The sequence below is a fragment of the Triticum urartu genome, chromosome 4, assembly GCF_003073215.2.
Source record: "Triticum urartu cultivar G1812 chromosome 4, Tu2.1, whole genome shotgun sequence".
NCBI lineage: Eukaryota > Viridiplantae > Streptophyta > Magnoliopsida > Poales > Poaceae > Triticum > Triticum urartu.
The window spans coordinates 606,151,328-606,166,316 of NC_053025.1; the positions used below are offsets into that span (position 1 = coordinate 606,151,328).

The 14,989-nt window shown below is 46.8% G+C and overlaps 1 protein-coding gene across 1 annotated transcript; it reads right to left on the reverse strand.

The window, feature by feature from the left end:
- Positions 1 to 1,467: 1,467 nt before the first annotated feature.
- LOC125554374 (probable RNA-binding protein EIF1AD) lies at positions 1,468 to 14,977 on the reverse strand. Its single transcript, XM_048717944.1, has 4 exons — positions 14,804 to 14,977; positions 14,650 to 14,725; positions 14,438 to 14,564; positions 1,468 to 1,692 (listed from the first exon to the last, which is right to left on the reverse strand). Exons 1-4 carry the CDS (start codon positions 14,918 to 14,920, stop codon positions 1,524 to 1,526), a joined length of 489 nt encoding a protein of 162 aa, XP_048573901.1. The 5' UTR covers positions 14,921 to 14,977; the 3' UTR covers positions 1,468 to 1,523.
- Positions 14,978 to 14,989: the final 12 nt, after the last annotated feature.

Below are 14,989 nucleotides of genomic sequence, written 5' to 3' on the forward strand. Positions count from 1 at the left end.
AGCTCACTGACGCGCTTGCTCGTCGAGTGTTCGCTGGAGATTCTCCAGTCGAGTGCGATCGGCCAAGTTAGCCAAGCGCGCGTCCTCCAAGGCCCGGGCCTCGGGGGTTTCTCCGACGATAGGAGTGCGGAGTGCGTCCATGTTCCGGCGACGAAGCTCCTCTCGCTGCAATGACGTGAGAGGTTCGGGGAGATACTCATGCCGCTGGGTCGCTGCTGTCGCACTCGGATGCGGTCTCCGCGGAGCCAGTCGACAGGTCGAACAGGCCGCAGAGGGATTCGTCGGGCTCGATTGCCGCGACTTGTGGGGCGGCCGACTGGCGAGTCACGGCGTGCCTCACCCACCTCTGAGGCCTCGACCGACTGGAGCGCTTGCGCCGGTGGGAGACAAGGCGGGGAGACGACACGGGGGCCGACTGATACTGGGTCGACGGCTGCCGCAGGAGGACGCCACGAATGCATGCGCGGAAGTGCGTCGCACCGCGGACGGGGAGCGCGTCGATGTCGAGTGGTGCCTTCTGAAGCCAGGCGGAGTCGTCGGCGATGAACGTGAGCGCACCGAGACGGATCTCGCGGCCCTCCACCAAAACTCCGCAAGAAACCATGATCAAAGGGATCGGAAAAAATCGCAACTTCTCCAACTAGGCGCTAAGATTCCTGCCCCACGGTGGGCGCCAACTGTCGTGGTTATAACTCTGACAGTGATGTAGGGGGGTGTGTATGGAGAGGCTAGATCTCAGCTATGGAGAAGTTGTAAGCACACAGAGTGTACGAGTTCAGACCCTTCGCGGAGGAAGTAACAGCCCTACGCCTCGGTGCCCGGAGGCGGTCGATTGGATTATATGCGTGTGAATAACAGGGGTGCGAACCCTTCATACTGAGGAGGGGGGTGGCTTAGATAGAGTTCGCCGGCCCTTTCCTGCCCTCAGTAATGCAGGGTTTAAGGTACATTTAAGGTTGGGCGTTACTGGTAACGCCCCTAATAAAGTGTCATAATGACCATAAAGACTACATAAAGACCGACCGTTTGCCTGCGGAGTGACTTTAGATCTACTGGCAGTCGAGTGGTTGGCTTCATGGTCGAGTGATAGCTTCTTGGTCGAGTGTCTTGAACCCGTCGAGTGGGATGCCTTCAAGTCGATTGAAAGGTGACTTTTTCTAGGGATGTCCTTGGGTAGGGCTCTTTGGACAGGTCCGTGCCCCTACCCTAGGTACATAGCTCCATCACATACCACCGCATGTCCACATGGAAGGGAATACAACAGACCACACAAAATTCCAGTACACCGAAGACTGCAACTACTAGCACCAGCTGGATTGGAAAACTCTTCTTGGTGGGCACACCTCAACTATAACATCCAAAAATAAAACACAACATATGGAACATTGTCGTTTTCTTCATATTACAGTACGTGTGGGCAGGTTCCGATGTCGTGCCCGAATATGGGCATAAATACATTTGGTGTACAGGCAGACGGTAGCCATAGCATGACATCGTCCACAGCTATTCCTATGTCTACCAGGTCAAGAATCAGAGTCACTTTCTGTATCGGAATGCACGTTGAATGGCCTATTTCGGTTCGTGTTCGCCTCGAGTGGAGGCATATCATCATCATCATCATCATCATCATGTGATGTCATTCCTTCTGGCCCTGTCGGCAACCCATTGGGACTTGACTTGAAGATAGTCGGCCTAGGATAAGAAATATGAGTGAATGAGTGACACACAATCAATAGGACAACAAGCAAACAATCCTGGTTTTATCAAGTAAAGCTACCGAGATGCAGAGCTTGTGCGGATGTACAAACAACAAACTGGTGTATTACTAGAAGGCCTCCGGGGAAAACTTTTAGATTCTTCAATCCTAGTATTTTGCCATAATTTTTACAACATCGACATTTTATTATAGTATCAGTTCTCGGTGTCATTTTTCATGTTCATTAGATCCAGCAAAACCTGAATCAAACCATTTAGGCTATTGAAATGCATTGGTAACTTGCATATCACATGGAATGTGAATTCAATCTAATGTTTAAGGAAAAAAACTAGTTTTCGAAGCCTGCACATGCATAGTATACTATTGGAAAAGCTAAATGAACTGCCAGTCAACCACAAACATATGAACCACGCCATTTATATGCACATACTAGAGAAGGCGGCGGTACATGAGTGCTTTGCCAATGCACATGCTGGAGAAGGAACACTAGATGATTGCTTTATAAAAAATGATGTCATGATAAATACATGAAGCGGCAAATTACAAAGCAGAGTGGCAGCCAGCCTCCAGCCTTTCACAAACTGACCCTGGTGTAAGTAGGTCATAAATAACACCACAAGCTTATACTACAACTTCAATATAAGTGAAATCACAGCTATTCAAAATCACAAGAAAATCTGTATTTATATAGTATATTGCAAGGGAGGGTGTATTTTTACCAATATCCCGGCAACTAAAGGGAAGCCTTCAGTTGTCTGGAAGAGGTATAATATAACACTGAAAACTAATGGCCATCTTGGGCCACTAAGCAGAATGAATTTGAAAGAATAAAAATTACAACCACCGCTAACTCATTATTCAATATAGTATGTGCATGTACTCTTACAGTTACTTCTTACTACTACTCCCTAAAGGATCTTATATTTCTTACATAGGTAGTACTTGATAACTATCACTAGTAGAAAAAGGGTCAAACGTGAAGCACATTAGTGCCGGTTTGTATTTGAGCCGGCACTAATGTATACATTAGTGCCGGTTCCAACGGCTAGCCGGGCCGCTTTCATTAGTACCGGTTCGTGGCGAACCTTTAGCACCGGTTCGTGCCACGAACCGGTACTAATGAGAGTGGTGGCAGGATGTTGTCAGACTGGGGCCCCTCCAGCCCCTTTAGTACCGGTTCGTGCCACGAACCGGTACTAAAGGTCGTCCTATATAAACCCTTCGTCCACCAGCACTCTGTTCTTCCCCCTTTCCCCTCTCCCTCTCCTCTGTTCTTCCCTTCTTCCTCTCGAGTTCATCACAAAATTTGCCCAAAATTTGTCAAGATTTGAAGGCCCTCATCCATTCAAATGATCACAAAGGTTAGCAACTTTGTCCTTTCATCTCTCATTGCTAGATTAGCTCTTGCATTGGTTTATATAGTGATTAATTTGTGAGTTTAGTAATTTGGAGGATATATATATGTGCTAGTATTTGATTTATATGCAATTTGAGGTCAAAAATAACACTTAGTTTGCATATGTAGGTGTGGTTTACTTAGTGCCTTCTAAATCTCCATCGTAGCCACCGTCGATCGCCCGCACCGTCCCGTCGCCGGAACCACCTTGTGGTGAGCCTCTTGTTCATGAAATTTTATATAAAAATTGATGTTTGTGTGATTTGGATATATAGTTACTCGTATAATTATCTTACCCGTACGTTGTTTGTTATACATATAGTGCCATGGTTTTGATATCCGTCCCCGTCGGCCCTAGTCCTTGTTATGATTCGGATGTGGTATGTATATTCTCTTTTAAAACTAGTTGCATTTCGTGTTTATGACAAATTATGCCCATCAAGTTGACATAGAAATTTTTTCTAGGAGGTATGTAAACCGGAAATTCCAACCGACCCTATTGCCGAGAGGTTAAATTTAGTTGAAAGAGAAAACGAGTACTTGAAAGAAAAATTGAAAAGAATTGAGGGGGAGAAGATGGAATTGGAGTTGCATGTTGCCGATGTCGTCGATGATCACAAGATCAAGATGGAGAAAATGCGCTTGAAGATTAGAAAGATTAGAAAATATGCCATCGATAGTGAGGCTTGGTATCATTATGCTGTTGGATCCATTGTTACCTTAGTTGCGATCTTGATCGTATTTGTTGTTGCATTTGAATGCTTTAGCTAGAGAGTTATTTGTTTGTTGCATTTAAGTGTTGTATGAACTTGTATTAATTGTATGAACTTGTATTAATTTGGTCTATTCGGTGTTGTGTAATGAAGATGAGCCGGCAATGGATGTACGATGACCGATGCTCTCCCCAGTTTGTTGAGGGCGTGCATACTTTTCTGCTTGCGGCTGAGGCAAACAAGCGGGCGGATGGTTTTATGCCTTGTCCATGTGCTCGCTGTAAGAATGGTCACAATTACTCTACGTCAAGAACCATTCACGTCCACCTGTTTAAGTCCGGTTTCATGCCCCATTATAATGTTTGGACCAAGCACGGAGAAAGAGGGGTTATGATGGAAGACAATGAAGAAGAAGAGGACGACGACAGCTATCCTGGCCATGGGTTCCCTGAATACGATGATACAACAATGGGGGAAGAAGCTGAGCCGGTAATGCGGGAAGAAGCTGAGCCGGCAATGCGGGAAGAAGCTGAAGAAGAGGCATCAGATGAGCCCGTTGATGATCTAGGTCGGGCCATTGCCGATGCAAAGAGAAACTGCGCAAGTGATTTGGAGAAGAAGAAGTTGCAGCGCATGTTAGAGGATCACAAAAAATTGTTGTACCCAAATTGCGTAGGTGACAAGAAAAAGCTGGGCACCACACTGGAATTGCTGCAATGGAAGGCAGAGAATGGTGTATCTAACAAGGGATTTAGAAAGTTGCTGGTAATGATAAAGGATATGCTTCCAAAGGACAACGAATTGCCCGAGAGTACGTACGAAGCAAAGAAGGCTGTCTTCCCTCTAGGGTTAGAGGTGCAGAAGATACATGCATGCCCTAATGATTGCATCCTCTACCGCGGTGAGTACGAGGATTTGAACGCTTGCCCGGTATGTGGTGCATTGCGCTATAAGATCTGCCGCGATGACCCTGGTGATGTCGAGGGCCGGCGCCCCAGGAAGAAGATTCCTGCCGAGGTGATGTGGTATGCTCCTATAATACCACGGTTGAAACGTTTGTTCCAAAACAAAGAGCATGCCAAGGCGATGCGATGGCACAGAGAAGACCGTAAGAAAGACGGAAAGTTGAGAGTACCCGCTGACGAGTCGCAGTGGAGAAAAATCAAAAGAAAGTACGGGAAGGAGTTTGCAGATGACGCAAGGAGCGTATGGTTTGGTCTAAGCGTAGATGGCATTAATCCTTTTGGGGAGCAGAGCAGCAACCATAGCACCTGGCCTGTGACTCTATGTTTGTATAACCTTCCTCCTTGGTTGTGCATGAAGCGGAAGTTCATTATGATGCCAGTGCTCATCCAAGGCCCTAAGCAACCCGGCAACGACATTGATGTGTACCTAAGGCCATTAGTTGAAGAACTCTTACAACTGTGGAATGGAACAGGTGTACGTGCGTGGGATGAGCACATGGGGGAAGAATTTGAGCTAAAGGCGTTGCTGTTCGTGACCATCAATGATTGGCCTGCTCTCAGTAACCTTTCAGGACAGACAAACAAGGGATACCGCGCACGCACGCACTGTTTGGACGATACCGACAGTATATATTTGGCTAATAAGAATGTGTACCTGGGACATCGTCGATTTCTTCCGAGCAGGCATCCCGTAAGAAAGAAAGGCAAACATTTCAAAGGTGAGGCGGATCACCGGACGAAGCCTCGCCACCGTACCGGTGCTGATGTACATGATATGGTCAAGGATTTGAAGGTGGTCTTTGGAAAGGGTCCTGGTGGACAACCTGTTCCGAATGACGCTGACGGACGCGCACCCATGTGGAAGAAGAAATCTATATTTTGGGACCTGCCCTATTGGAAAGACCTCGAGGTCCGCTCCACAATCGAGGTGATGCACGTGACAAAGAATCTTTGTGTGACCCTGCTTGGCTTCTTGGGCGTGTATGGGAAGACAAAAGATACACCTGAGGCACGGGAGGACCAGCAACGTATGCACGGAAAAGACGGCATACATCAGGGTCATGCAAGCTACGCTCTTACCAAAGAAGAGAAGGAAATCTTCTTTGAATGCCTGCTCAGTATTAAGGTACCGTCTGGCTTCTCATAGAATATAAAGGGAATAATAAACATGGCAGAGAAAAAGTTCCAGAACCTAAAGTCTCATGACTGCCACGTGATTATGACGCAACTACTTCCGGTTGCATTGAGGGGGCTTCTACCGGAAAACGTTCGATTAGCCATTGTGAAGCTATGTGCATTTCTCAATGTAATCTCTCAGAAGGTAATCGATCCAGAAATCATACCAAGGTTACAGAATGATTTGGTGCAATGTCTTGTCAGTTTCGAGTTGGTGTTCCCACCATCCTTCTTCAACATCATGACGCACGTCCTAGTTCACCTATGCGAAGAGATTAACGTTTTGGGTCCTGTATTTCTACACAATATGTTCCCCTTTGAGAGGTTCATGGGAGTCTTAAAGAAATATGTTCATAACCGTGCTAGGCCAGAAGGAAGCATCTCTAAGGGCCGTCAAAATGAGGAGGTCATTGAGTTTTGTATTGAATTTATTCCTGACCTTAAGCCGATTGGTGTTCCTGAATCGCGGCATAAGGGCAGACTGGATGGAAAAGGCACGCTAGGAGGGGAACAAATAATATGTATGGACGGACATTCTCTCACTGAAGCACACTACACAGTTCTACAGAATTCCGCCTTGGTGGCTCCGTATATGGATGAACACAAGAATTTGCTACGCTCCAAACACCCGGAGCGGTCTGATGACTGGATTACACGTGAACAAACCAGGAGTTTCGCCAGCTGGTTGCAAGCACGTACCATGCATGACCGCCTCTATTGAAGATGACTTGTACTCGCTGTCCCAGTTACCATATTCGAATATAATGACTTTCAAAGGGTACGAGATAAATGGTAATACATTTTACATGATCTCCCAAGATAAGAAGAGCACCAACCAAAATAGTGGTGTCCGCTTTGATGCAACAACCAAGATGGGAAAGGAAACATATTATGGTTACATAGAGGACATATGGGAACTTGACTATCGACGTGGTTTGAAGGTCCCTTTGTTTCGGTGCAAATGGGTCAATATGACACGAGGCGGGGTAACGGAAGACCCGCAGTACGGAATGACAACAGTGGATCTCAACAATCTTGCGTATGCAGATGAACCATTCGTCCTAGCCAATGATGTGGCACAGGTTTTCTATGTGAAGGACATGTCTACCAAGCCAAGAAAAAGAAAAGATAAGGAAGCGAATGCATCGTACGATGAGCCAAAGCGGCACATAGTTCTTTCTGGGAAGAGAAACATCGTGGGAGTGGATGACAAGACAGACAAGTCAGAAGATTATGAAAAGTTTGATGAAATTGCTCCATTCACAGTGAATATTGACCCGAGCATCCCGTTAAATGATGAAGATTTTCCAGGGCTACGACGCAAAGGGACACACGCGAAGAAAAAGTTTCACACCCAAAGATCTGGGATGTGATCGGCTTAACTATCATCACTTTCTTTTGTGTTTCACACCCAGGAGGGAATCTCTGTAATAGTTAGGGTAGCTAGTTATGTGTTTTGGCATTTAAAACGCGAAGAAATTTTATGTGCAAGCAAATTCTTTCATGCATTTACTGATTTTTTCAGCTAAATGACCCTGAAATTGAAAAGCATTTCAAATGAACTCAGAAAAGGATGAAAGTTGGCATGGTATCATAATTTCACCCACATAGCATGTGCAAAAAAGTAGAGAGGGTTACCGCAAAAACTGGATGCACTTCGTGTACAAAATGGACAATCTGTTTCGAAGTATCAGGGTTTCGGACGAAAACTCATCCGTTACAAAGGCATTTCATTTTTTAAATAACTTAAGCATTATCAAATTGAATATAATGATAAAACACACTAATATTAAACATAAGAAAAAAGAATCACTGGAAAATGTATTTTTAAAGTTAAGTTATTCACAAACTAGTGATTCACACAAATTTCAAATAATTCAAAATTTAAACTATTCAAATTTAAAAACTACCGGCACTAACTGAAAGTTTCTAAAAACTATCAAAAATATTCACAAAGAAACTCTAAATACAGCAAAAAACAACTAAAAATAAATAAAACAAAATAAATAAAGCAGAAAAGAAAAAACTAAATGAAAAAAGCCCACCTACCGGGCCACAGTGGCCTGCATACGACTAGAAACCCAACCTGTTGTTGGGCCGGGATGCAGGCCCGCAAGCCCAATAGGCCCCACAGGGCAGAGTAGCAGAGGTAGGCCCAGAAGGCCTGCTTTAGAGAGGAGCTCGAGAGAGCAGCGGCGGCGGGGCTTATAAGCAGGTGTGAGCGTCCTTCGGCTAGCGAGGTGGGACTAAACTTCTGCGCCCCTCGCCTGGCAGCGCACCCCCTTTAATACCGGGTCGTGGCACCAACCGGTACTAAAGGGGGGGCCTTTAGTACCGGTTGGATCCAGGAACCGGTACTAAAGGGGGGTGCTTCCCCCCGCTTGGCCTGGCCAAAACAGGCCTTTAGTACTGGTTGGTGGCTCCAACCGGTACTAAAGGTGTCCCCTATATAAGAAACACTTCGAAAATTTTCAGTTTCTCATCTCCCATTTCTCTCTGCCGCCGCCCCGTCGACCCGCGCCGTCGCCGCCCCCGTCGCGCCGTCCCCGTCGAGTCCGCGACGCCCCCGTCCTCGTCGCGTCGTCCCCGTCGACTCCGCGGCACCCTCGTCGCCGTCCCGGTCGCCGATCCCCTCGCTTCGCCGTCGCCGTCGCCTTTGGATCGACCTCGCCTCGCCGTCGCCGTCGCCTCGACCTTGCCCGCGCGCGCTGTGAGCCCTTCCCCCGGCCCCTCTCCTCCCTCCAATCGATCGTAGCGCACACCGGCGCCGGCGCCGGCGCCGACCGTAGCGCACACACACACACACACTACACACACACACTAGACGCGCACACACACACAATTTTTCTGTTTTTAGCTTTTAGTTTTTTTCTGTTTTTCTGTTTTTCATACAAAGTTGTAGATGAATTAATTAATTAGATTAGATTAATGTCAAATAGTATGTAGAAATGTTAGTTATAATATATATAATGTCAAATGTTATAGAAATGTTAGTTATATAGAAATGTTAGAAATTTTGGAAATGTTAGTTTTAGCTAGCTAGATGAATTAGATTAATTTCAAATTGTTAGACGATGATCGATGTTTTTTAGTTTCTTATATTTTTAGTTATAAAATTTAGAATTTGCATATATGAAATCATCACAATCCATCATTTAAAAAATGTTACTTTACTTTTGCGGCATATAGTATTTTGTTGTCGACGATGCCCGGCCCGCATCCTCGCCGTCGACACGTCCGCGACGACGTCCTGCTTCAGAGGACCCATGTCCGGGACTGGGCTCCGCCGGGCTGGCACTGGGAGGTGCTACCTTCAGGGGCGCGACGCTTGGTGAGGAACCCGGCCCCGGGTCCCGTCGTCGACCCTCATCTCCTTTGGTGGCATTCGCGTGGGCCACTTTCGGTGCGGAGGGAGACGGCCCCGCCGGAGGTGGTACGTCGCCATGTCAGGGAGGAGGACGAGCATGTCCATCGCTGCATGGCTGCTATGGACGTCAGGTTCTCCAATACCTGGCAGGTTCTTTGGGGAGATCACCCGAGCTATGATCCAGTGATGGTTCCTTCTCTTTGGGTGTCCACCGCCCGCACCTCAGGAACCGCGAGTGGCCTAGATTACTCTGTAGTATTCGATCTTTATTAGCTTGCTAGCTAGCTAGCTAGTGATGTATTCAATATTATATCTATTATTCGAGATGATGTATTCGAGATTATATCTATTATTCGAGACGATGTATTTGAGATTATATCTATTATTCGAGACGACGTATTCGAGATTAAATCTATTATTCGAGACGATGTATTCGAGATTATATCTATTATTCGAGACGATGTATTCGAGATTATATCTATTATTCAAGATTATACTAAATTGTTTTATATTTCTTTTGGCATAGTTAAATAAAAGCTATGGCGAACAATACCGACAGAGAGAGAGAACAGACCATGTTCGATATCATATGCGGGCCAGATGATGATCAGAATGAAAAAGATTTTGACGGCTCCGAATTTCTAAACAACACCGGAGAGGGTGATATGATATTCGATCACGACGACCGAGAAGATGAAGTCATGAACTACGACGAAGAACATGTTGATCCTGAAACAACAAACACCGGCGAGGTATATATATTTATATAAGCAGGAATCTGGTGATCATCGCATGTTTTAAATGAGTTGAAGATATATTAACGAATCGATCTTTCTTCTTTCAGCCATCCGGATCGAGCAAATCTTCAGGCACAAGGACGAAACGAGGCCCGAACAAAAAGTTGAAGGAGGGCGTAAAGTACAATATCGAGGCATTCAAACCTAATGGCGAACCATTATCGCCTAAGAAGATTGCGGACAAGTTCGTTCGTCAGTGCGGAGTTCTTGTGAAGGACCAACTCCCGATCTCCCTTCAAGAATGGAGAAAGCCAGCAAAGCCACGTCCAGATGTTACTTTTGTCGACGAGAATAGAAAAAACTGCTTTGGGATACTCTCATGGAACATTTCACCCTACCAGATAATATCACAGAAGTAGATGTGCGGAAAGTCAAGGACGCTGCTTTTAGGAAGATGGCGGTTGCATTCAAGAACCACAAGAGAATGACGTGGGAGAAGTACGTCAAGGGAGGAAGGAAGACTCCAGTATTCGAGGGGATACTAGAGAATCAAAGTGCTCATTGGGACGATTTCGTGAAATTCAAGGATTCAGAATTAGCTAAGGAACGATCGAGAATAAACAAGAAGAATGCCGAAAAAAAGGATAAGTTTCATAAGCTAGGGCCAGGTGGCTACGCGGTGGCAATGCCTAAGTGGGATAAGTCTGAGAAAGAGATGGAGGATGCAGGTGTCACTCCGGTTACTAAGAGCTGGCCCCCACTTGGTTCTATGCGCATGGGGGGGAGTTGGACCCGAAGACAGGCAATGTTTTGACGAAGGCATGTCTGAACGGAGCCGACGATGCGCTACTTGTTGCAATAGAAGAGGCTCGATCGGGGGTGTTCCATCCCAACAGAGAGAACGACGAGCTTACGCGTGCCCTGGGAAATCCTGAACACCCGGGAAGAACACGAGGCAAGGGCGCTCTTCCGTGGTATGAGGGGTTTTCGGACTGGAACGCCGACTACAGAACCCATGCGAGAAAGAAGATTGCGGAGGAGAAGAAGAGGAAGATGGAGGAGGAGCAGAGGAAGCGGGACTATGAACGCCTTCAAGGCCTAGAAGCAAGTCAAGCGGAATTGGCAGCTAAATTCCAGCGGCAGCAGGAGCAGATCGACTCACTTAGCCAGCAAAGGGGGTCTCAGCATCTGCAGCAGCTAGCGGATGATCCAGCATTGGATACCACCGCCCCATCCATGCCGAGAAGCAGCGTGGGTTCCGCCCCGGGCGACGCAGTAGTGCTGGATAGATACCCCGTGGATGACATCACGGAGAACACTAACTGCGAGCTACACTTCAAAATGAAGAACATATCCATGAAGGTGGCGGACGCCGTTGCTTTTTCAAATTCCCCCGAGGCAACCTTCCATTGCAACCCGATTCCAGTGGGCTATGCTCGTGTCTTGGTTGATGAGGTGGTGGACCCATATTCGGAGCTACAGCTTGACATTCCTGGAGGTGACGACGAGCACACATTGGGAGAGGCCATACATCGTGTCATCCTATGGAGAAAGGATTGCATCATCTTTCGAAGTCCACAGACACCGCGTCACCCGACTCCTCGTCGAAGTCCGCCACCGAGTCAGCAGACTCCCGCTCCTCCAAGTCCACCAACGCGTGAGGCCACTCCTCCTCCAAGTCCGACACAGCGTCAGACGTCCACTCCTCCTCCAAGTCCGGCACAACCTCAGGCCACTGCAAGTCCGGCACAGCTTCAGGCCACTCCTCGTCCAACTCAGCCCCGTCAGCCGTCTCCGCCGCCTCAGCAATCGCAGAAGAGACACCCCGCAGCTATGGTGCGTAGCGGTACGAGTCGAGGTCATAGTACAGGAAGTACAGGCGGAGGCAAGCGATATAAATATGGTCCAAACCTCAGTACTCCTCTTCCTGTGAGGGCTTACGACAGGACCGAGGAGCAAACCAATGCCATAGTGCAGGCAGAACTCGACGCCCATTTTGGACCGAAACCGCCACCGCCGCCAAGGGAGAAAGTGCCTGTGGAAGTAGTTGACCACTTCATTCGTATGGCTCAACCACCAGCTCCTAAGCCTGCTGACACAGACTATGAGCGCCACATCAGAAAGTTACATCGACGACGTCTACAGAAGGAGGCGAGCTCGAGCTCAAGCAAACAACAAGCACCCGTTGAAAAATGCGGGAAAACCGTTGCCCAGCTGGGAAAACAGGCGGCGCAATCGACCCCCCCGCTTGTTGTGCCGCCAACAACACGTGACAGTACACGCGCCCAATATTATTGTGGCCAAACAGTTTACGTTCCCGACGTGGGTGATGTGGTAATAACCCAGGAGCATATAATGCAGGCTGAAGAACTCAAGATCACTGTTGGACAACTCCTCGAGATCGAGGACATGCCTGGGATTACAGAGGAGGAAATAAAACGGAAATATGTCCGGGGCGAACCTTTGGTCGAGCCAGAAGATGTCAACAAGCTCCCAACGAGAATGTATGAATTGCATCAATGGTACATGGACATTACCAAGAGATCCAATCGAGAGTCCCTCATGGTGGATGTCAAGAAGGATGATTACTACCATGAGAAAGCTGTGGTCGTTGAGTATTCTGAACTGTTTCAGTTATACAATCAAGACGCACTCGACAAATCTATCGTCAGTTGCTATTGTTTGTAAGTGATTTCTTTTTGTAATTTAAGTATCAAGCTAGATGTAGTGATCCTTTTGATCAATCATTACCTGTAATTATCCTCACTATATTCTTTTCTGTGGTATTATGCAGGATGAAGATGTATGAAATGAGAAAAGGTGGACGCTATGGCATTGGGTTCATTGACCCAAACACCGTTAATGAATACACATGGAAAATGAGCAAGTATTATGAAAAGCAGGTAGAGGACAGCATGCTAGAGTTCTTGAAGCGTCTCAAATACAATGAAGATATACTACTTTCTCTTCCAGTGAGTCACACTTTCTTGTACTACAAATTCTCTGTTTTTGCCTACTAGCTAGCTAGCTACATGTTTTTGCTTACATATGCCCGCTTAATTAAGACATGCAAACGTGTGTGCATGCAAATTTCACTGGATCTTGTGTATCATTAAAGTTGACGCCGGAACAGTTGAAATACTGAACTCGCTACTTAAAAAACAAAGTGACTATAACATCTTGTTTGGGATAGTCAACAGGTAATTTCAATCATTATTAACTATATATCTCGGCCTATTTAGTAATTCGTCATTTCATGATATGAACTATTTAATAACCCCTTTATTCATTTTCTTTGTCGGCGGGCAGGGCTTGGGCAAAGTTCATCAGCGTCACGGAAGGCGAATGGAAACCAAAGCTGAAATGGTTTCGAGCCAAGGTAAGTAATTAAGTAGTACTAGCTAGCTAGCTAGCTGCCATCTTTTTAATTATCATGCTTGATTAATTATTATCTGATTAAATTAAATTCCATTCTCGTAATAAAGGCCCTGAAGCAGGCGCAGGGGACTGATCTGTGTGCATTCTGCGTTTGCGAGAACATTCGCATGATGGCGTCCGAAAGGAGCAGATCTCAAAGACAGGAATGGGTACGGTTGTCAGAACACTATTCACAATTTTTACACCATTATCGATATCTAGTCACACAACTAATACACATGCATATTGATCTCTTTCTTAACAGTTCAAAGAGGTGCGGGACAAGCTCCTACCAACGGAGCGCGTAGAAGCACTTCAAGAGGAAATAGCGGGATTTTTGTTCGACGAGGTCATAAATTCGAAGGGAGAATACTATTACCCGCTACCGCCCCATGAACCACTTCCAATTGTCATCGTGCTCCGAAGGCACCAATTAGGCTAATGCCACTGGCTTCGAAGGCAACATGCATATGTAGGAGAAATTGTATATAGCTATACATGTGTGTATGTGTGAATTAATATGGTTTGTGAGACATTGATGATATATATATATATGATTGGTTCTACTAGAAATTCTATTTATATAACGTGTACAATGTGTAGTACCGTAAAATACCAGCAAACGAAAAAGAATTTAAATGGAAAACACAAAATTAAATGAAAAAGAAATCATAAAACCAAAAACCTTCCAAACATTTTAGTACCGGTTGGTGTTACCAACCGGTACTAAAGGGCTCCTGGCCCCCGGAGCTGGCTCGTGCCACGTGGTTCCCCTTTAGCACCGGTTCGTGCTGAACCGGTACTAAAGGGAGGGGGCCTTTAGTGCCGAACCTTTAGTGCCGGTTCCTGAACCGGCACTAAAGGGCCTTACGAACCGATGCTATTGCCCGGTTCTGCACTAGTGTATTATTATCAGACAGCAAGGGTCAAGGGACACTTAGTAACTCACCATTCGCCAGATTTCTGGAGCGCACGAACTTGGTCATGAAAGAGGACTCGCGACACGACGCAGGCTATCTTGCTTCCAGATTCTAGAGCCTCGTCCCTCCCACTAGCATCAACAACCACGAAATTCCCTGCCCATTCAGAGCACACATGCGAAGAGTAACTAACCAACCAACGACTTTGGAAGCCATGCCATTTGCTAGCTAAATCACTCACCGTTCTTGATCCAGAAACACTTTTGGAACTTGGCGAGGAACAAGGCGAGAGACTTGACGCCCTCGCCGTCTGTGACCTAGCATCAGCACCAGAACGGCGGCAGAGTGAGAACCAATTTTCAGAGAGGCTGAAGGCCTGGGCAAGAAGCTTGTACCTCGATGAGGTTGGAGCCACGCAGCGTGACGACCTGCATGATGCTCTCGTTCTCCGCGAGCGTGACGGCGGTGCCCTCCTGCGACGCGCGCCGCAGGTTCTTCCTCCCTGCCTTCATGCCCGCTCGCCCTTCCTTGGCGCCGCAGCCGACGGGGGAGGAAGGGGGAAGCGGGCGAGTGGGACGCAC

Bases quoted from the DNA above. Each gene is read 5' to 3' on its own strand.
- LOC125554374 (XM_048717944.1), bottom strand. From the start codon at position 14,920: ATGAAGGCAGGGAGGAAGAACCTGCGGCGCGCGTCGCAGGAGGGCACC. The intron at 14,565-14,649 runs GTGAGTGATTTA...CTGAATGGGCAG, and splicing joins GTGTTTCTGGATCAAGAACG to GGAATTTCGTGGTTGTTGAT. The intron at 1,693-14,437 runs GTGAGTTACTAA...TTCTTATCCTAG, and splicing joins CTCCAGAAATCTGGCGAATG to GCCGACTATCTTCAAGTCAA.